The 23100-nt window shown below is 40.0% G+C and overlaps 1 protein-coding gene across 3 annotated transcripts; it reads left to right on the forward strand.

Moving 5' to 3' along the window:
* The first annotated feature begins 846 nt into the window (after positions 1 to 846).
* pinx1 (PIN2 (TERF1) interacting telomerase inhibitor 1) lies at positions 847 to 22193 on the forward strand. 3 transcript variants are annotated; one of them, XM_085247135.1, is made up of 7 exons: positions 847 to 943; positions 1524 to 1633; positions 1806 to 1898; positions 2111 to 2192; positions 3148 to 3237; positions 8332 to 8414; positions 20565 to 22193. In XM_085247135.1, exons 1-7 carry the CDS (start codon positions 925 to 927, stop codon positions 21219 to 21221), a joined length of 1134 nt encoding a protein of 377 aa, XP_085103261.1. In that variant the 5' UTR covers positions 847 to 924; the 3' UTR covers positions 21222 to 22193. The 3 variants fall into 3 exon arrangements, with proteins under 3 accessions (XP_085103261.1, XP_085103262.1, XP_085103263.1); XM_085247136.1 differs by lacking the exon at positions 847 to 943 and adding an exon at positions 947 to 1014; XM_085247137.1 differs by lacking the exon at positions 847 to 943 and adding an exon at positions 1317 to 1335.
* The last annotated feature ends 907 nt before the right edge of the window (positions 22194 to 23100 follow it).

Raw genomic sequence — 23100 nt, forward strand, 5'->3', positions numbered from 1 at the left:
AGACCTTTCAACAGGATTTCTAAAGGTGAAAAGTGATATCGGGCATTAAGTGAGAGAGGAGAGATGATTCAGGTTTGCTTCCTTGCTCCCATGAGTTAAGCAACTTTAACAAAACAAAAAGAAAAACAGACAACAATCTTTCCACAGCAGGTCTGCACTGAGATTTCCTTAATCATTTGATATTTTTATAGTTCTTCTGGTTCACAAATCCTCTTTATATAAAAACCTCTTTAAATGTGTTGCTGCATAGTCAAAGGTCATTTTGTCAAATGCACCTGTGATATTGTTTTCTCCGCTGCATGTATGGGAAGGAAATTAGGCAGTGCTTTGTTTGACCTGGGCACAGAATAGTTTGGGTGGAACTTGACTGAAAGATCTGGGAGCTGATATCAGCTGAATTGGATCACTGCACATACATTGGCCAAGTGGTCTTGTGATGTGTGCTGGAATATAAACTGTTTGTATTAATTAATTTCTGCTATGATGTCACTTACACCACCAACCCATTTTAGTTTTGTGTCTAACAATTATTGTCTATAGGTGGGCTCTACATGTATTTGTATATTTAGCATTATAGCAGTGTTAAATTCAGAAACCCAGAATAACTCTGATTGGCTGTTTAAACACGCGTGAGCTGCCACGTGCAGCAAACTGTCCTGACCAATGACTGACTGTTTGGCTGTAGCGCCCTCTGTCTGCGAAAAATATTCACCCGTAACGTTAACAAATAAAGTAAAGATAATATGACACGATAAAATAATATAAAAATTCATATAGTATAGTGTCATTCATAATGAATGAGGCACACAACATTTGCTTCCGTGAGGCGATATTCACCTCCGATACCGCCGTAGTCGTGTATTTTGCGCAGGCATATTTTGAGAACCCTATTGGACCTTCGTCAAGCTGTTAAAGGACCTCAGGATGTCCATGCTCGCTGAGCGTATGTATACTTGTTTCACTTTTTTAAAATATATATTTATTTTTTCTGACGTCGCATGACGCTACGTTTAGGTGGTTATTTTCGCACCCCCGGTCTACAAAATATGTCACATAGTTTCCTCCTGAAAACGCTCATTAGTTTGTAGAATTGTGTATTAAAGTATTCCGGTAGTTAGCATTAGCATTTTTAACAGCTGTCTGTGGACACGTGTTTTTTCTTTTGACTGCTTCCTAACGACAGTAACTCATTTGTAGTTAGGTTTTGCTCTGGGGATGCAGAAGTTTATTAAAACATGCACTCTGTTAACTCTTTAATCGTAAGTTGTGGCAGAAAGCTCGCTGGAAGCATGGTTGGAGTGTAAAACTTCAATTGTGATCTCTCATAACTGTCAGGTTAGCTCCTGTCATGAACACACGCATAATGCATCCCGTCTTTGTTTTTATCGGTGTTAATCATATGTGCGTTGGCTCCATAAACCCAGTGTCAGTCAGGCGTATAGACCATTTAAAGTAGGAGACGATGTGACTGACTTGTTCTGGTTTCCTGTTATGTAACACTGTTGCTGCTGTTGTATGTTCAGCTCGTAGGAAGCTTAAGTGGTCTGTCGACCCCAGGAACAGCGCCTGGAGTAATGATGACTCCAAATTTGGCCAGAAGATGCTTGAGCGAATGGGGTGGTCCAAGGGAAAGGTAAGTAATGAAAGCGGTTAATATTGGTTTTTTTGGGGGGTTTTTTTTCCTCAGAGACTGTACATTGGAAGAACTGGTGAGCATGTCTCATGTCTCTCTCTCTCCCCCCCCCCCCCCCCTTTTTTTTTTTTTTTTTTTTTTTTCCCCCTTTCTTTTTCAAATCTGAATTAAGGGTCTGGGGAGGAGTGAGCAAGGCTCAACTGACCATATCAAAGTGAAAGTTAAAAATGACAGCTATGGGCTTGGAGCAAATGCCAGCTGTGAGGTAAGCAAACGTTTAAAGCCCAGTTTCACGTTTGAATCAAATGAAGGCTTTTAAAAAGTCACATCTGTGTTGACCCTAACTACGTCATTTTGTTTTGCATGGTGTAATTTGAGATTTTTCGACTTTTACAAATCCTCATTAATTATTTAAGTTGTCATTTTAACCTGTCGTTTTTTAGTCACATTGTGTTGCCGTGTATGATTTTTCCACAGGATAAGTGGATTGCTCACCAAGATGATTTTAATGAGCTGCTTGCTCAACTGAACAGCTGCCATGGTCAAAACAGCAGCAGTGGTATGTACACGAAGCCCGATAAACCTTTATCAACTTTATACAACTAAATTTCTGAGCTGTGGGACTAATAAAGGCGATCATATCTTAATAAGACAAACTAATGAAAACTAATGAAGGCTGCTTGTCTTGTGTCATAGCACAACATAGCAGCATGTCAAGTATACGATGATATCCTGGATGGCCAGGATATAGTGACTTCCTACATGTTCATAATTATATTTGGTTAGTTTTATAGTTCATTCTGCCATTGATCAACTATGTAGAGTACTATGCAAAAGTCTTGAGTCATATATTTTACTAGGAAAATGGGAAATAGATGCATTCATTTATTGAAATGTTCAAACATGCATGGAAATACAGTATAAAATTCAACAACAGAGTTTATAGAATTCTGACTTTTAAAGTCAATATTTAGTATGACCACCTTTATTGTTCAACTCGCTTGAGCCGTTTTCTTGTCATTTCTTTAAAATTCTCCAGAAATCCTTTAGAACTATTGGTCAAGAGCACTTGATTATAAGACGGTGTGGCTCCTTGGAAGCAAAATGTAAAGAAATTAGGAATGGTTCAAGAGTTCTGCACAGTACTGAATGTTATATTGTAAAGCATGTAGTGTTGGTGCATGCTGGTGTTAAAAGAAATGCAAAACAAACTCATATTCAATAGTAACATTTCCAAAACAAGTGAAAACTTTTATCTGTTATCAAGCAACACAAAACTGCAAAAAAACAAAAAACGTCTGTTTTGATCAATCAGCCCGTTGGACAGTAGAGGGTGCTACAGTGCAACATTTAGTTACTTAAAGGCAAGGCTATATTCACAGTAACCATTATCCTCAGTGCTGACAAAAACATGTTTACACTACCGGATGATGATACTAAATAACATTCTTCTAATTTTCTAACTCAATCTGGGTCATATTTCAACTTTTATCTTCAATTTTCTTCTTCTGTAGAAACTCCACCAAATGAGCAGAAAGGCTTCAGTTTGGAAGAAAAATCCAAGACATCCAAAAAGAGGGTCCACTACATGAAATTCACTAAAGGTGGGTTTATCATGAGGCGGCAATGGAGCGAGATGAACAGGAATAAATGTGCTAAGATATACGATGCTAAACACAGTTTTCTTGCTCTCTGCAGCAATTACCTGTCAAACTATATCCTATTTAAAAAACAATTAAAATGTCAGCCAGGAGGCCTGATTATATTCTTAACACAGCAGAAAGTTAGAAACGCATTGAGGATAATTAGTTCATTCTAACTGCAAGCAAAAATAATCCCCCCTGCTTTCTTATTTTGATGCCAATATACACCTGCATACCATCTACTCAGGGAGACGGACAGACAACCTCTTTGACCCTCGTTAAGCTTTGTGCTCGTCTCAGACCACAGGCTCTGATCAGAGCTCCGTCAGCCTGTCCTGGGTCAGCTGGCCTGGTGTGAGCACTAGGGGAGGTTATTTATAACTCTCCCCTCTCCTTTCATTGCTCTTTTACACGTCAGGAAGTTAAGATTTGCTGGTCAAGGCCAGAACACTGATAGGCGTAAGGAGGACTTTTGTGTTCTGGACCAAAATGGGTAACTGCTAGCCCATATTTTACTGCTGAGTCGCTGCATTTGGGCTTGCAGCATAGTTTCACGATCACACACCTACCTTCTTTGGTGAAATGATGAAACTGTGTGTTATTTTGTACTTGGATTATGTAGCTGATACAGATACTATTTTTGTTTTGTATGTTAGTGCACTCATTGATTGTAAACATGTCTAAATAATAATACAATAACAATAATTATTTGTCACTAGCTTAAAATCTACCTCATCAAGTCAGCATGCTCTGCAAAAACAAAATACCTCAACTTTTGCCTCACCTGGAAGAGCCTTCTACACTTTACGTCATTCAATAGCAGCTTCCTGCTTCCTGTTTGGGGCATCTGGCATCTCCATTTACTGGCCCCCCAAAAACAACAACCTCCCGTGACCTATTAGATGACCCATCCTGATAAAACACTGCCTCGGTCTCTCCCCCAGACCCTCTTGCCCTGTTTTTGTAGTCTTAATTTAGCAGGAGCCAAAAACGGACCCCTTTTTTTTTTTTTTTTTTTGCGTGAGTGTTTCCTGACAGATGAGATTCACCTATACAAGAGACACGCAAAGCATAAAGTGTGGACTTGGCGGGATGATGATGATGATGATGATGCTGATGCTCAGTTTTTCTTGGTTCACTACAGATCAGAGTTAGATGCTGAGTGCTCGTACAGCCTTGTGTGAAGTTTAGCTTAGATTGAAACCTTTGTGACTCACCCAGAAGCACCTTTGGCTCATTCTGTTTCCGCCTGCTTCCTGATCGCTTTACATTGTTATATACAGCGCACTGCCTTTTTAACCACATCTGCTTTTGAAATGTGAAATATGGCCAACTAAGTTTCTTATATGTTATTAGGCCTCATGAGTGTACAAGATAAAATTTAGTCCAATCTGGTTCTGGACAGTTATTTTATAAAATACTGTGCTGAAGCTTAGATTTAATTTGAGTAGGTTTACATCAACATCTGTATGGGAGAGGATGACTGTTAACACATAATTGGAATCGCACTGAGATGTCAAACTCGTTTTACATCATGGGCCACATACAGTGAAGGTCCCCTCTCTGTAAGTGTAGAGAAATTTAACTACATGTGTAATAAAGGAGAAACCATCATTGAAGGAAAAAGACGAAAAATGCTGTCAGCACAAGTCTTTGTGCTTAAATTGTAAGAATTAAATGTGTAAAATACAGAAATCCACAACTCGGTTAGTTTGGTGTAGTTTGAATAGCCATGGGTGAGGTCCTCCACATTTTTTATTTTTTATTTTTTTTAAACTGTCCAGTGGACCGGAGCCTTTGTTGAACCCTGGGCTTGTTTGACTGCTCTGGACATTTTTTTAAATCTCTGATTTATCGTAGTGTGTCTTGTGTGCAAGTTCCATTGGCATAAATGCATGCCCCGGCCGTCTCTATAGTGGTCTCTGTTGTTGAAAATTTAAGTTTAATTTAGTCTCATTAGTCTGAACTGTTTCACACCAGTTTCTTGTTAAATGTGTCTTCTACATGTTTCTAGTGAACCTGCTGAAATGCTACTCTTATTCCCACCAGATGTTTATAAAATTTCAGAGGAAACTAAAGAGAAAATTTGCAGTTCATTGCATTTGGCATGTTGAGAAGGAAACCGTTTAGGGGGATTGCAGGTGCAATTATTGTAGCTGGACTCTTGAAGGAGAGTGCAGCTCTGTTGACCGTAGACCTTCAACTGTCTTTGGGAATATAACACCGTTTTAACATGTTGCTATACAAAGAGGTGGCAACCGTTGTCACGCAACAATAAAGGAGGCTGGTATTTCATGTTTGACTGTACGCAACTTATAATTTAATTGGAAACTTGAGACTCCCAGTTCTCAGTGGTCTGATAGGCGTTTATGGTCAGTGCACTTTGAACTAGAGAACTGTCATTTTTGACCTTTTTAAATTGAGAACATATTTATTGTTCTCTCTAAGTGGCAGGTGACAGTATTTTATGTATTGGGCACTTCCTCTTGACAGATCATCATTTTGTTTTCAGTTTATGGCGCAGATTAAAACCAAAGAGTTACCTGGCAACATATAACCTGTCACGGCTGTTTGCAAGTTTCCACCGACCGCTCTCCTCTCTGTGAAGCTGTTGCCAAGTTGAGGCTTGGATTTAGAGTTGTTAAGCTTGTTACATGAGAGGTTGAAAAGATCAGGTAATAGCTCTGTCATTGACTGTCAGCCTTTTCGTGATAGTTTCTCTGGTTGAATATTCCAACCTCATTTGAGCCATTTTAAAGTACATTGTTTATTTAGTCCAGTAGTTTCTTGCATCTAAAACACTTCACCACCGCGCAGCTTCAGTTGAATTAATTTTATTCTAAGATTGGACTACTTTTAGCTCTGTTTAGAGCAGTTATGCTTGTGAATTGTTTAAGTCAGGGGTGTCAAACATAAAGCCCAGGAGCCAGAATTGGCCTGGCAAAGCCTAGATTCCAGACCATTGGACAGCTTTGGAAAATATGAAAGAGGGCATAAATTTTGGACTTTTATCTGTATTTTCATAAGTTTGTCTTGCCTACAAAGACCTCCCTCATGGGCATTCAAACGACACCAAAGTAATTAAGTAACAGATAAACAATTAAATAGCCAAAAAAAATGGATCTTTTCTGTTATTTTCTGGCCCTCAGTGTAAAATACGTTTGACATCATTGGTTTAAACCATTTATCTGCAACTTTTGGCCCACCATTTCAAAACACTGGTGCACTCCATTTAACAGCTATTGATTCCATTTAGTCACTAATTGATTATGCCTTTGAAAAAACTCCTAGATAAAGATTCAGTTACTTATAACTATTATAACAGCTTATCTCCTCTTTCCAACAAACGGATCTAATAGTTTATCCGTACTCTTATCTAATGCTTGTTAGCCATAATTAAACATTTTTCCATTATGATCATTATTTCAATCATCTATGTTTTCTTTTTGGCTCTCAGTTTGTACTGCTTAACTTTTTTTGTACTCACATTTTGATTCAAAAGCAAGTTTAAGTTAAAATTCTTCCCGGGTCTTCCCCTCTCACTTCTGCCGAATTGCCCCATTCTTGAGAATTGGCTTGGCTTGGTCTATAACCAGACACTGAGCTCAGTGCATTCCTGCAGTACTGCTGTAAAAACATTGTGGCCACAGCATCATCAGTACCTCTCCCTTTTAGTGCAGGTCTCCTCCCGACTCTCCCTTTCTTTTTTTCCTTTTTTTTTTTTTTTTAATATTGATATCCTGTTCATGCTGGTTCTCTCTCTGCCAGCGCTGAGGATTGATGGCCTTTGTTTGTGGGGAAAGGCACCAAAATCTCCACTGCTTAGGTCCAGGGCCCACAGCATAAACCAGTAACCCAGTTTTAATTGCTACCTCCATCTATCACCTGTCAGGGCAGCAAGGGTGGTTGATGCGGAATTTAACTACAGCTCTCCATCGGCTACTCTGTGTTGGCTTCGTTCCAGCTTTTGGGCTTTTAATTAAACATGTTTTTGCATCACGGCCAAAGTGAATTGATGGAGCCTAACAGACCGTGTGAATTGCATGTATATATGCTGAGGACCTCCCGTTCTAATTTCACTGACAGTGTTTTCTGTTCACTGGAGCTTCTGTAAGTCTCTACTGATAATTGTCGTTTCATCTGTGACCTTGGAAACCACAAACCTTTTCCACTGCATGTGGGCAGTACCCACGCTTCATCCCATTTAAGTGTATTCATCCAACTTTAAACGCATAGTGGGAAAAACTAGGATTTTTCTTTTTTTAATCAGAACGTTGTTATTTGCACTTTCACCTGAAAGCCTGACAATTTTGACAGGCACTTCCTCATCCAAACAGTAGAAAGGTCAAATTGGATATAATTTTTGTCTGACCGGAGTTCACTAGATGACAACCACCACAGCAAACACCCCCCCACCCCACCCACCCCCACCGTCCTTTCCATTTATTTTACTTTTCATCGGACTTTCTTGGTTTTGCTGCTTAGACCTTGTATGTGCAGGGACTTTCAAAGCCAAGGGCAGGGGAGATAGAGGTTTAAAAGCAATAAATAACCAAATGTTATCAGAGCCCCGCTGAAGGAAGAGGATGCAGCTGCATGAACAGGACCCAGGCTTGAGACAAGCCACTGTGTGCTTCAGGAGTCTTTGAGGACCCGCTTGAAAAGGGGAATCCGGAGGCGTGGCGTAGCAGACCTTTTCGTCCAGTTTATTTTTCTTTACCGTTTTATCCCTGCAAAAAGAATACAGCCCCCCACCACCCCTACCCTGTTTCTTTTATTTACTCAGTGACCACCTTCTGCTCACCCCCAACACACAAACACACATAAGGTACTCCGCTGCAATATTTAAAGGTTTGCCTGGAAAAAAGAGAAACAATAAACAATGTTCTTTAAGAAAAAAAAAAGCGTGCATGTTGTTGAAAATGGGACTGTGAATCAATTTTTATCACCTTTTAATTCATAAGGTGGTCTTTTTATTCCGAGTCGCAGCACAAAAGTTTTCCAGCCTGGTGTTAATGATTTGTACATATTCTTTTCTGCTTATTACTCTTTCAGGAAAGGATCTATCCAGTCGTAGTGAAACAGATCTTAACTGTATCTTTGGGAAGAGGGCTAAATCAGCAAAAGTCCAAGATCAGGTAAGAGATTACACCTATTTACATCATTCAGAATTAGAAAAAAAGTTGTTTTGAGACTTCAATATTATAATTTATAAAAACATTAGTTTTTATTTTTATTAATCAAATCCACTTAGTTTAACAAGTTAAAAACAAACTGTCCTGTGGCTTCGCACAAAAGCTTTGTAGATAGTAATTCTAATCCAGTGGGTGCATTCCTAAAATATTAGTGCAAGGGCACAGGACTCTGATCTTCCTTAACCCCGTCAAAGTCAAGCGTGCAGTCCAGCAGGAGATGCCGCACCACTGGCCCAGCTGGCTTGCACTTATCTGTGTCTCCTTGGTAATTCCAAATGATTATTGGTTGCTGATGCTTCCTTTCATCGGTAACTCTGGTATCATCTGGTCCTTCTGCTTCTGCGGGGTACGGCTCCTTGAGCAGCCCGTGGCCCTAGATTAGCCGTGTCACAGCATGCAGCTTTAGCACCTCTAACAGGCCACCGATGGCAGCAAGAGCGCCTAAATCCAGTTAAGGGATTTGCACTCTTACCCCCTACTCCTCTCCCTCGCACTCCTGCTTTGCTGTACTTCTGTCTCGAAGCGTCACATCAGCTAGTTAAGAGTGCCAGCGGGCATTATTAAAGGAACATCAAAATTGCAGTGAGGTGTGCAGAAATCTGAAATGATGACGCTTGCAAAAAAAGTTTCTTTTTTGCTCTTGGCATTGGTGGGCCCATCACTTCAAACGTCACTTTGCCATTTGGCGTTATGGTAGGTCTCATGCTTTTGGAACATGGCTTACAGGCTCCTGCGGGTCAGAGTTGTATTTCGAATCCAGTAAGAACCTTTAGCTTACATATCAAAAACAAAATGTTATTTATGAAATTTGCCTGCATCATCTTTCTATTGATTTTTAAATAAGTTGTCAAGCTGTTTTAATCAGAAAATCAGCTCAAGTGTTTATCTGTGGAGTTATATGAAGCCGTACTTATTCAAACTCACATCAAAGATGTCATTTATTGAAATGAAAGACAGATGAGTGAATTATATAGTTAAAAATACATGTACATAAAAGATGCTATTAAAAATGATCTAAGCTGATTAATAGAACAGATTTACATGCACAGAAGAACTGGAAATTATTAAGCACCCACATAACTTGTACTTTTTATTATTTTATTATGAAAAAAATAACACATTTAAAAATGTGCAATAAAAACTTTTTTTTGTTGTTCTTAGAACTTTTACTGGCCCAGTAGAGGGCCAGAAGAACAATAACATATCTAGCTTTTGGACTCCAAGGCCCAGAAAAAGCCTCTTGCTGGCTTCTTGTGTTTATCTCGAGCATTTGGCTTGAAGAAATTGGCATCTTAAATATCCATAAATTGTACAAAATCCACCCTGCCCTATTCCCCCAGCAGGTGCTGAGCCATAGCATCACAATGGCAGCTGCTCCCCAGCTGATTAACACTGGAAATGCAAGCAATACACACCATATTTTTTCCCTCTCTAAACATTTGGTTATGGGTTGTTATTTTACAGCCAGGAGGGACACCATTGACCATATCGAAAACACTCAACACAATTACAATGCTTTCCCATGAGGCCTTGTGTTGAAACCCAGCAACATCTGAGGTTGCTGGAAAAGAGGCAAAGAGGGTGATGGACCAATCGAGCTCTAGGCATTTTGCCGAATCTCCTGCGAGAGTGAAGGCGACGCTGCCAGTGACCCTCAGCTCACACTGATCTGTGCTTACATTTAACTGCTGTTGCTGCAAAAGTATAATATATGCTTGCAGTAATCTCAATGCCCCATGGAGTTGTAACCCTTAGTAGCGACGAGCTTTGGCTTGATGGTGTAGTTGATTTGTAGTGGCTTGCAGAAGCCACTGCCACCGGTCGCATTATATCACATATCTGCATCGTGACAAGGTGAGGCCAAGAGACTTTGACCAAATCTGGATCGGCTTCTCCAGACCTGCCCTCCTTCCCCCTCATGAATCTTCCAGCACAATCACACCCACTGCTGTCTCTCCGGCCTCCTTTCCACCAGTTCCTCACTGCTGGTGTTTTCCTTCCTTTGCAGTGATGTGCTTCCTGCTCACCTCTTATCGCGGCTCACAACCCTCCCTGAAGTGCAGACAAGCGCATGCGTACACGCACAAACACGCAGACACACACACACACACAGTGTGTACACATTCAGCTGTCCCAGATGCCTCTATTCATCAAAGATGAGAATGTATTGGAAACAGTATATGAGAATATTTTAATTGGTTATTTACAGGGAGCAGTAGCTCTATTCCTTTAGTGTTAATATTAAATGTAAATATCTTGTTCAGAGGGTAGAGCTCTGTTTAAGGTAAAAATTTATCTTCCAGGTTAAGAATGTATTTATTTTAAAGCTGTACATAATGAAAAATCTGCATTTTTTTTTTTTCTTTTGCAATTTTTTTACTGTTATTTTTGATATTTAAAAAAAAAAAGAGAAATGCACATGAAAGCTTAAAGGAAACTCATACTGACCCTGTTTCCTGGCATAGTTCAGCAGATATTTGATCAGACCGTGATTAAACAAGCATTTTTGTGTCAACTTTAATTAACTGACAAGTGATTATCTGTGATTAAGTATGCTGACAGATGGGATATCATAGTGAAATGCACATGCCTCCCTCCTTTCTTACAGTGTATGATAGAGCAGGGATTAGAAGCACTGTTTGATTTTTTTTTTCTTTTAATTGCATGTACAAACATGTAGTTGAGCATGATTGTAACCTAATTTTACTCGTGCAAGAGTATTTCCTAAGATCGTGTTCTTAGAGAATCTCCCATGTCATCCATAACCAGTTTTTATGTAGCCACATGAAAATATGTGCTTAAAAAAACAAAACAACCTTATTTACTCTGCCTTACTGTGAGGGTTGCGGCGTAGCACCTGTCTATCTACTTACCTCTCGGTTATCCATCACCCATCCCACGCTAGCAACCCGCCTCCATCTCCTGCCTCCTCCTTGTGCCCCTCGGTACAATTACTCACCGCATGACAAATGACAGGCGCTCTCTGCCGAGATATCAAAAAAGCCCCGGCCACTTTTAAATGAAGGCACTTTGGCAGCGCCCTGCTCCCCGTTCTTATCGGCAGGCAAGCAGTGCCCCTGGCCGTCTTGCGTCCCGCTCTCCTTCCTCCCCCCTCCTTCTCCACCACCCCTGCTCTCTGTGCCCTCCTCTGGGGGTTTAGTTAGGGGAGCCACATGGAGGGCCAGCCCAGCTTGATTTATCTCCCTTGCCCCTCTGCCCAGCCACTCAGGCAGGCCGAAAGAGCCAACGAGGCTCCAACGGGCCTCAACTCGAAACCCCGGCATTAGCTGAAATAAACCATTCTGCCGCCCAGTGAAAAATGTCCTCTGATTGGCTAATTAATCAGTCAAAGGGGAGCGACGCGGCTTGTGACTTGAGGGACCCAAGCGGGCGACCGCAGAGGGCCTGCTGATAAATAGACTCCCCGCCGATTCATACATCAACAAAAGTTAGTCATTTTTTAAAGCCGCCAGCTCAGTTGAAAGGTGGAAACAAGCCATAGTTTTATTTTTCCACCTACATTTCCTTCTTCCTTTCTCTTTTTAAGGGAGTGGGTGGTGGCGGTAGTAGTAGTAGTAATAACAATAATAATAATAGTTATGATTTGATGCATTTTTAAAACCACTACTAGTTTAAAATTAAAGGGAATGAGATTTATTATCATTATTATTTTTTTAGTATTTTAATCTTTCATATACTAAAGTTAAGACGCGCAGCATGATGGAAAAGTTTGGTGCTTGAGTTTTCAATTTACCAGTTTTGAAAACTAAAAGCTTGGCTGGTAGTCATAAGAAAAAAGAAACATCTAAAGATTACGGTTTTATATTAACCGTTATGACCACTACAGACATGACAGTTGTTCCAACATCAATCCATTCATTAGTTCTGTACTCCCTAAAAGTGTCAGGGAAGAAAAATGGTGGCGAATAATTTAGTGCGATCCTTGTTTTGACGTCTGACTCTCCAGTCAGACAGTAGGCATGGTGCGCCCTGTTCTTGGGTCAGCGCGACCCCTGCGGCCTCTCCCACTCCCACTCGTGCTCCGGCACAAAGGGCCGAGGATCGAGCGTCATCGGGCGGCACCTGTTGCAAGTGTTTCCTGCCCACGCGTTGTCCACATGAAGGATCGCGCTTCAGCAGGGGCTCCCCCGATACTGCCGTGTTAAGGAATATGGGGCAGGGGTGACACGGGTGGCTCTTGAGCATTTGGAAGATGCGATGCCGAAGTGCCAGGGGGGTCGGACGAAACTTTGCTGATGGCGCAGAAGCAGGATTTCTTTTCAGGACCTTTTTTTATTTTATTTTAAAATATAAATCTATTATGCTTTACAGCTTGGTACTGAGGCCAGTGGAGAGTAAAGTGAGTTAAAAATGACCAGGAAATGTGGATGCTTGGTCATAGAAAAAGCCAGAGTACCAGCTGTACTTACGGCATGTAAGCAAACTGAGAAGTTATCTTTCATATCATGTAATTTAAAGAGACTATGTATAGGCCATTGTATTGTAAAAATGACATTGTAAATAGAAATACAACCCCAAAAGTCAAGTTTTTTTCATTAATATGCAGAACTCAAATGTTGAAAGGGGATGCCGGTGTAAACGTGCATTGTCGCAGTGTGTTTGCCGCAGTTTTAAACAGGGCGGTGCATTCGCGCAGGCTGCAGGGCTCATTGTGAAGCTGGAGAGCTCTAATACATTCTCAGATAACATCTAATTGCTTCGAGCAAAGCATTGCCTTTCTTGAGCATTTTTGTTGACAGGCCCTTTTACACGACCGCCGAAAATATCAAGGCCCGCCAAATCCCCCCCCCCCCCCCCCCCCAACTCCCTAAAAGACACACACACATCGCATTTGCCACTTTACCTCCCTGGCAGTTGTGTGGATTGCTCTCATGCCAGCTCGCTGACACTTGCAGATTAGCGTGGGACACAAAAAAAAAAAGGAAAAGAAAAGAGGGTGTCTGTCTCTTAGTTACAGCCCAAGCTAGAATACATGAGAGCAGGGTAATTACCGCCTGGTAAAGCTAACCGCCCAAAGATTTCCAGCTCTCTCGGCTGTTTACAGCCGCAGACTACCGTTTAATCACTGACTCTTTAATCTAATAAATCACAGCTGGGAAAAATAATCACGGTCTGTTCTCTCCCCCGGCTTGGGATTGGGATGGGGGCGGGAGTACCCCAATGTTCGTGATGGGGGCATTGTCAGCAAGCGTTTGCAATGTTAAACAAGCACAGGGCAGTCATGCTGCATGCATAATGTTGTCTTCATTTGTTACTTATGATAAACGTTCTCGCACCAGGCACAAAGTGTAATTTTTCAAACCCATTTTAATGCGTTTTGCCTCAACTGCACACTGAGGCTATGCGTTAAGCAAAGTATTGCTTTGTGGAAGCTTCATACCGTGTGTGGCATTTGATGTGTGTACACTTCATCATTTTATTTACTTTCTTTTTTTGTTGTTTTAAAATTTACTTTGTGTAGGCCACATTTATACAGAACAAGGATTCATGAAAGAATGACACTGAAGGCAGCATCAGTACTTAAAGTGGCCAACTGAAACATTTACCTATTTCCCAGGAAATAAAGTATCAATCTATTTTTTTCCCCTTTTCCCGTGTCCGCCCACATCAGGCTCATGAAGGATGGGGCTGCTGGACTTGCGTGTTCATCAGGGAGAGACAGCTGGCTAATCAGGGCCTGATCCATAGACCTTGAGTATCACCAAATTTATTATTGTGGCAGAACAATGAGGGCACACTCGTGCAATTACAGACCCGACCAATATTGGCTAGAAATTTATTGAAGAAAAAAAAAAAGCAAGTAATGCAAACAGGCAGTTTTTTTTTTTTTTTATTATTTATTTATTTTTTAGGAAAATAAATGAGCAACTGGAGCATTGTCAAATCCTAATTAACATGAGTTGGAAGGCGTGTTGTGTCTGCAAAACTATTCACATTCACCCGGTTTTTAATGACTTTTAGAAATCAAATACAGGTAAACTTTGTAACTTCCCCCAGGTTTAACGTGCATGTTGGTATATGCATTTTCTAAACTTTTTTTTTATTTTTATTTTTTAAAGAAACTGTGGTTCTGTTATTACTAGGGCTGGGCCATATTATACCGTTCACGGTAATACCGGTATAATGTTAGGCAACGATAGGAAAATGAAATATCGCGATAGAATATGAGTAAAACGCGCATGCACAGTGCCTTTGTTTTCATACGCACATGGCCGATTGTTGAGTGAAACAGATGAACCAGAATTGGTTTGTAAAAATGGTGCAACTTCAGTGATGTGGAACTGGTTTGGTGTTTGTCCGTCAGATACACAACAAAGCACATTTTTTTGCAGAACATGCAAGCGGCCGTCGTTATTGTCGTATTTGTCGGACTAAGATGCTCTTAAATCTGGGAGTAATCTGGGTCCTAAACTCAGTACACTTCAGGTCAAACAAACACTGCAGCATCACTGAGAGTTAACTGTCTAAATTCTTTCATCTTTAATAAAACGATCAGCATTGCTGCTTTACCAGGTGTAACAATTCAGTTTAACTTCCAGGCATCCATGAAAACAAAATTTATTACATTTAACGGAGTTAGAAGTTAGCAGGAAGCTAGCGGAAGTTAGCTCGCTAGTTTCGCTAGTTACCTAAGCATGATATAGCATGTTCTGACTGAGAGATTTCTGAAAAAATTCAAACGTACAGCTCTGCTATCACTTCCAACATAAATGAAGGCAGGAAACTAAACAGCAGTGACGTTTGTAGGGTTACTGAAGTTGGGCTAGCTGGTATATAATGATGTGCTACGTGATCGCTAGCGACACAGCTATGTTAGCATAACATAAACAGTGAAGCTGGAGGATGAACACTAAGGTTCCTCATGGTTAGAAACAAATGCAATCGCATGGCAGGATGCTGTAAACGGACCAAACGTCAGTCAGGAGAACAACTGAGATAATCCATCCACAATACAAGGCTAGTCATTAATATACTGCAACAACATGGGAATAATCAGAATCAGAATCAGAATACTTTATTGATCCCTGGGGGAAATTATTTTTTGTTACAGTGCTCCATTTTAAACCAACATTAAGACAAGACAGAATAGAGCAGCTGCCAGAGAATTCAACATCAATGAATCAATGGTACAGAAGTGGAGGAAGCAAGAAGAATGAGTTTAATAAAGTTTGATTTATCTAACTGCTTTGTTTAGCTCAATGTGCCTTATGGTCCAAAAAATACGTACTGCACACTACAGTTTAATGTTGCAAAGCACCTCTTTTTAACTTCAGTGGATATTATATATGGTTATGCTCAGGATATGTCAGCCCATTTCTACTGGAAATGCCTTTTGGTTAAACTTTCAGCAAGGAATTTGCATTTGCACTGTTACATTTTTATAAAGCTTTATTGTACATAAAAACCAGCTTCTTGTTTAAGTGAAAATTAATGGAAGGTTGTCTTTTTGCGCTAGTAATGTTGTGGAGTATTTTGTCTCGCATCAATTATATCGTCAGTTATATCGTTATCGCAAATTTTCAAATGTATATCGTGATAAATATTTTTGGCCATATCGCCCTGCTCTAGTTATTACATATATTTACTAGACCTGTGTTTGAATTTGAGTAGATGGATTTGCAGTATTTCTCTTTTTTTCCACAAAAATGCACCGCGTTCGTGTGTACACATTACATGGCAAGTTTAGATCCAGAAAATTCTGAATTTCATGTTGATTTTTTTTTGCAACACACTCTCTGTGTAATGACCTTTACTCTACTCCTGACTGCTAGCACCCTCAAGTCCTATAGTTACTGAGATCCTTTGATCTGGTTGACTGCCTGTAAAATCTGGCTCATTTTAAAGTTTGATCAGATTTTTACACCTGAACATTTTCCCTACATTCAACAAGGTGACTATTACAACCAATCGATCACTTACTACCTAACATATCTTGCACTTGGCAAAAATCCTTAATTTAAGATGTTACTTGAGCTGTTGTCCTGGAACTTTTGGTTTCTCTTTAGAAGTAGGCAGACATAAAGTAACCCAGCTTGCTCTGCAAAGCCGTTAGAGCAAATTAGTAATAAATGAACTGAACATCGTTCTGTTTCTTTTTGCTACATTTTGCTGGGGAGAAAAGTTTTGCATGCACTCTGGTGAACCCTTTCCATCATCTCTCTGCTGGCTTGATTGACTCTCCCACTGAATGTGTTGGCCTCGGTATCCTGGCACCTCTGCCACATGTCTTACCATCGGCTTTCCAGTGACTACATTACCAAGAAGAGAGAGAACTGGAGTGTCTTGAAGGAGACGGCCTGTTGAATGTCTTCCCACCCTCTCCTTTTCTCTGGGACCCTCTGTGGACCCTCCCTGTGTTCCCTGCCCAGCCCCCGCCAGAGGAGAGAGCGGAGCAGGAAGGGCCCGATAGCCAGCCAGGCCGCTCCTCTGCTGAAGGAGCCTTATCTCAGAACTGCACACAGTGCATTGAGTGCATCCTTTTCCTGGGGTTCTGCATCTGGGAGAAGAGGAGGAGAAGGAGTAGACATGGCTTGATATAGGTGTGTTCTACAGCACAGGCTTATTTATTTGTTTATTTATTTAAGTCATTCTTCTAGTCCCAGCAATTATAAATTTGTACATTTGGTACATCCTTATGCAAAGGATAGTTTAGTATGTATATGCTAAGTAAAAAACATTATTCGTGTTTATTGGTGAATCTAAACTAACCACTGTCAAAAGGAAAAATATCAAAAAGAAATGACATTCTCTTTTGGATGATTTTAATAAATCATTTTATGCATACACATTTATAACTTGTAGCCTTAGTGAAAAAGTTATATGCTCTCAATTTTCACTATTGCAGGTGTTGTGGCCAGTAAAATTAAATCAAATTGTTAAGTTACATGATGCGTCCTATTTTCCTCCCTTCTATACCAGTGGAATAATTGGCCGTAAGTATTCAGTGTATTCTCATTTAAAAATAAACATTTTAGGTTTTTTTTTTTTTTTTTTAATGACAGTATTTTAAAATGTAGAGACAGATAAAATGATATAAAAAGGAGAATCATGGAGTAGCTCACAATGCTATGACAATACATTTCATGTGACAAAAACTCCCACAATACAGTGATTATGTGATACTTGGTACCGTATAATACAGCTTTTATATCTGTGTAAATGAAGGAAAAGATGCCTTTAAAAGATTAAGTTTTTGTTTTTTTAAAAATTGTCTATATTGTGCTTTTTTATGTTCTTTTTCGCAAGGCTTTCTTTTCAAGTTCCGTCATCGTCGCTGGAATTTTGTCAACTTCTGCCACTAAATATGGGAAGCTTTACCATAATAACTCACGAAGCAGCCACCATTCTTGCTGCTAGTATACCATTAATCTTATTGCAACAACAAGGTTTACAGTGTACTGTGAAATCCTAATTTTTTTTATTTTCATTTTTTAAAAAAAGAAGCAGCTTTTTTGTAGTTTTGGGTCTGTACCATATGCCGTAAAGCAGAAGAAATTACTAACGAATAGAAGACACACCTGGATATGGGGAAACAAGATCCCAAACATTACTGCAGAGTAGTTTCTTAGTAACATGTTGCCCTCAACACTCCACGCCAAGAAAAATCTCCAGGGCTGCTAGTAATGCTGACTGGAGCTGTAGGTTTATCCCCATACTGTATGTGTGTCCAGCCTGTGCTCAGCACAGCACTTCTGCTCCTGTCAGATGAGCGTCTAATGGAGATCCCCAGGCAGTGAGGATGAACCACATACCAAGCTCAAGCCACCTTTCCCTGATGATGAAGATGTTCTTCGCTCAGTCACTCTCCCCTCATTCTTCCCAGCTCTTTCACCCTCCCTCTCCCTCCTGAGAGTAATTTCACAGGCAGTTCTAAAGTGGCCCCCAGCCATCTTCCCAAATCCCAGTTACATGTTGTTTGGCGATGTCAGCTCAAAGCTCCATCTCCACTCTCCCAAGCAGAGAGGATGCCATTGTGCAGTAACGGGGAGTATAGATTTTCTCAGGGAAGTTGAAAAGTTTTGTATAATGGCACCTCACCTGAAGGGCCTCATTCCCCTTGTTAGAAGTTCTTTGTAGTCAGGGTGGAAAACTTTGTCCATTTGAACACCTGCGTTGTCATTTAGCCTCAGTCACGTTTTTTCATATCATCTGATTTCGTTGTTTTGTAGATGCGATTGTGTTATGTAACACTCTGATATCCTCACAGCAAAACATTCTCGTTCTGATAAAAATCTTGTTCATAAGTTGCAGCCTTTCTTGCTCTTCAGACATTTTTTACCACATGAATCGGTGTATCAGACCACAAAGACAATAGCGTTTCCCTTGATGAAACTATATTGACTATGAAAAGCCTTTTAGTTGGCTAAGACTAATGGCTTTTAGGGGCTCACTGAAGTCCTTGGTGACTGGTTTAAAGAAAGGGGAAAAAAAACACTTTTACATGCAGTAACATACAGCACATCATCCCTACACAAGACCAAAGCCACATCTAGTAACTTCACTCTACATTAAAGGCCTTTAAGTCCCAGAACATACATGCATTGTTTTACCCGAACATTAGTTAGCATATCTGCCTGAATCACTGCCGAGGGTCAGAGTAGTGTAATCATAATGTAAAAGCTTAAAGGCCAAAACCACGAGGTGACTCGACACAACAGTGTTTTCAATTTATCTCTAATCTGTAGGGTTTGAAAAATGCCATCTAATAATTCACCATCTCCGAGGTAATATGGAAAGGCTATATTGTTTGGTGTGATCCTCAAGAGGAGCTTCTGTATTCTTCTGAACAAATCATTATGCATTGAGTAGGCCATTAGGAAAATGAAGACAAATGGCTCACAGGGGTGAGGTGACAAATTGTTCATGCTGTGGAGTTAAAATCTGGAGTGTAGTTGTTCCTCACAGTTGTAAAGTTGTCCTCTTTTAATGTGGAGCCTAAAGGTCGGCAGAATGAGTCTTAACTGTCCTACTTTTTAACCTTTCCGATCAACGTGGGGACGATGACTGATGCGAGCACCTCTCACTTAATTTCAGAATTAAACTAATGATGCATCTTAGTGGCAGGCACATACAGGTGCACTACATCGCCAATGAGTCGGCTGAAGTTGTTTGAATCTTTTTGAAATACCACTGTGACATTTAGTAAACGCAAAAATCTACATTCACTTAGTCTTCTTATCGACAGTTTTTCCAACACCACAATACAGCGATTTAAAAAAATATTTATCATATGCTGGCATTGTTGGCTTAATTGGGTATAAGGTCTAGAATTTTTAAAGTCTTTACTTGTAAAACAAAGGTTAATAATAATAACGCAAAGCATGAGTTATTCTGTGCATTAATAAGTGTGCAACACGCATGATGCTGACAAAGAGCTTTGTACACACTTGTGCAACACACAAACATTTTGTTAGCGTGGAAGTGTTACATTGTGAGTGAAAAGACAAAGTTTGTCAAAGTAGACCACTGGAGACCACCAGGAAAACATTTGTAACAATAAACCTAAACAGACACTTAAATCACCCTCAGCCAGCCGATCAGTGACATTTTAAAGAAACGAACAAAGAGAAAGTGGCTAAAGCTACGCAGAGCCAGCCACGAGCTCGCAGCCTCAGTATGAGCAAAGGATCAATGTTAGGAGGGAAATTATGCAACAATTACAAAATAGAAGATGATTTTTGGACTGTTGAATTTAGAAACATACTAGAAAATAATGGAAGTACCTGAAATTCTTTATTGTGAGCCATCACTGATGGGTGACTGTTTAAGAAGCTAACTGTGACAAACACCCACAGCTGGATTGATGGATTTATGAAGATTATTAATGACTGGGTGATAAATGTGGTTCAGTGCTTATTTTAAGGCTTTAACAACTATTGTTAAATTAGCATCCTGTTGTGTGCTCTTTCTTTTCACTCACTGAAGTCTGCCGTGGTAATTTTTACATGTTGATTGACGACCACTTAAGCCCCCCCTCGCTCTACCATTGGTTGTTGTCTTTATCTGTGTAGATTCTCAAAGTGATGCATCAAAGCCTGACTCTGCCTTCTTACTCGTGTCTTTGTGGTTTAGGAGAGCAACAGCAGTGACTCGCAGGGTGAGGCGGAGGATGGCGTGAATCCTGATCCTTCTGACCAGGACCCAGAAGCCATCACTAAGACTGTCACGAGTACTCTCACTATGCAGGAGTACTTTGCACAGCGTATGGCTCAGCTGAAAAAGGCTCGTGGGGCCCAGAATGCAGATACTCCTGAGACATCAAATGCATCTGAGGAAGTCGGTCTCAACCACAACAGCAATGATGATACAGAAGAGCCCAAAAAGAAGAAAAAGAAGAAGAAGAAAAAGGCTGCAGAAGAGCAGTGTAGCACACCCGCTGCAGTAGTGGACAAAGAGGATCAAGAGAAAGAACGTTCAAAGAAAAAGAGAAAAATGGCAGAAAGTGAAGAAGTAGTAAATGAAAACTGTAGCTCCACCTGTAGCACTGAGTGTGAAGAATTACAAACCAAGAAGAAAAAGCTTAAAAAACACAGTGAGCAAAGTGAGCTACTAAATGGACACGAGCCCGCAGAGGATGAAACGCTAGATTTAAATACAGTGCAGAAAAAGAAGAAGAAGCGCAGAGATGAGGTGGACAGTGTAGCAACAGAAGACGGGAAGGAAGAGCTGGTGGAAAAGAAATCCAAAAAGAAAAAGAAAAGGAAGCATCAAGAGCAGGGTTTACATTAGGGCAGGGTGACTCAGTACTGCACTATTCTCCTGACTCCTAAGGGGGTACTTGTATTATGAAATTAAATGCCTTGTATATACACACCATAATAATCTGTTAAAGCATCCATTGATGCTGGTTTTTTCTTATTATTATTCTTTAGATAGTGACTGTAGAAAAAACTGATAGGGAGTGTTTGTCACTGGAAAAAACCTTGAAGCAGCCTATAAAAAGCCTCAACCTTGCACTGGTGGCCTCTGGAACACACTGCTGTAGGAGGAGATAGTATGGACATCTTGCTGACAGTGAGATGAGAATAAAAACACCACATGGCTCAACAGGAAATACAAACTAGGAAAAAGGTCTGGAGCTTCCCATAAAACCCCCAACATGTTTTACCACCAGTGTTCAAGTCAGAAGGGTACACCTGGACTAGCCATTTTCCTGTTTCCAATCTTTAGCAAAGTTAGCCTCATATTTACTGCTCAGATATTAAAGTGGGATAGACATACAGCTATGTTTAAAAATGTATTTAATATAGAGAGAAGTTGACATGACTGTCGTCTAATCCCTTTTTAAAATAAAAATAATATTTAGATGATACACGTGCTTCATTCTATGAATTCTCTTGCCCAATGAATTAAAATGAGTAGAATCGCCCACATTTCCTATGATAAAAATGCATTTTTTGGAAAATATAATTTTGTATATTACCATCTTATATGTAAATGCATTACTATTTGCCCATTTTCACAGTGGTTTATTTTTTTCCCACCACTTTTGATGCCCCTTTATTTTATTAAAGTGACTCAGACAGCTTCTGTCAGCTTTACAAAATGAAACGGAAACATGTTTTCTCTTTGATGTCACATGGCTGATGTACTTTGATAATGCTTTGGCAGATATATGAAAGAATTCTTGACTATTGAGTTCTACAGAAGTTTTTTTTTTTTTTTGTTGTTTTTTAATAAATCCAAATGTCCATCACCCTTTGAATGTGTCCCTTTTTTTTTCTCCATAGGTCAAGAGAAATGTTGTGCAAAAGTATTGAGACACCTCTGATTTCTTTGTTTTGCTTCCAATGAGTTAAACTCTTTTCTTCTTACTTTTTTAAGTGCTCTTGAGCAATAGTCCTCCAGGCAAAGCTTTTCTTTGGCTGCTCTTCCACTTGGTTTCAGTCCAATACTTGTACCTGACCATTTTCAGAGGATTGTATTTATTAGTGTATGTATAATGTGTATGTAAATTCACCCCCTCCCCTGGCCATTTATTAACCACTTATTACTGACCTATGAATCACTCAGCCATAAAAAAAAAAACTTGCATGGTGAACCAGAGCTTCTACACATAAGATATAACTTGATAAAGAACCAATTTTGAATTGGATGATTACCGGCAGCTTGTGGTAAGAACATACTTTGTTCCCATTTCTTTAGTGGAATCTAATGAAAAATGACACTGTTTGACAAGCATAAAGTAATAGTTTTGTACCAACAAGGTGATTCCCTGAAAACCTGACATATCTGAGCATGGTGTGCAGTCTGTCCTTCAACATGTGAGAAAACTGGACAAGAAGTCTTTAAAAAAAAAAAGAAAAGAAGGAACAACAGATAAACAGTAAAGACCTGAAAGATGCATCTGGCCCTTCATTTGATCCACACTGAAGTTGAAATGGTTTTACTGGAAGCGGCTGAAGTAAACCCAAGAACTGGACTGAAGATCAACTGCAACTTAGGGAATGATGAATCCAAATTAGAAAATTTTGGTCATCAAAATCAACTAATCTATGGAGGAGGTCAGGAGAGAGTGAGTGTAAAACCTATTAGAGCAGGCTTGGCCGGCTCCAGGCTTCGAGGGCTGGTGTCCTGCAGGTTTTAGAGCTCACCCTAGTTCTGCACA

This window comes from Mchenga conophoros, linkage group LG15, assembly GCF_057382185.1.
Source record: "Mchenga conophoros isolate Kocher_MC1m ecotype Shallow Benthic linkage group LG15, M_conophoros_male_GT1.1, whole genome shotgun sequence".
Classification (NCBI taxonomy): domain Eukaryota; kingdom Metazoa; phylum Chordata; class Actinopteri; order Cichliformes; family Cichlidae; genus Mchenga; species Mchenga conophoros.

Bases quoted from the DNA above. Each gene is read 5' to 3' on its own strand.
- pinx1 (XM_085247135.1), top strand. The intron at 2,193-3,147 runs GTATGTACACGA...CTTCTTCTGTAG, and splicing joins TGGTCAAAACAGCAGCAGTG to AAACTCCACCAAATGAGCAG. The intron at 8,415-20,564 runs GTAAGAGATTAC...TTTGTGGTTTAG, and splicing joins CAGCAAAAGTCCAAGATCAG to GAGAGCAACAGCAGTGACTC.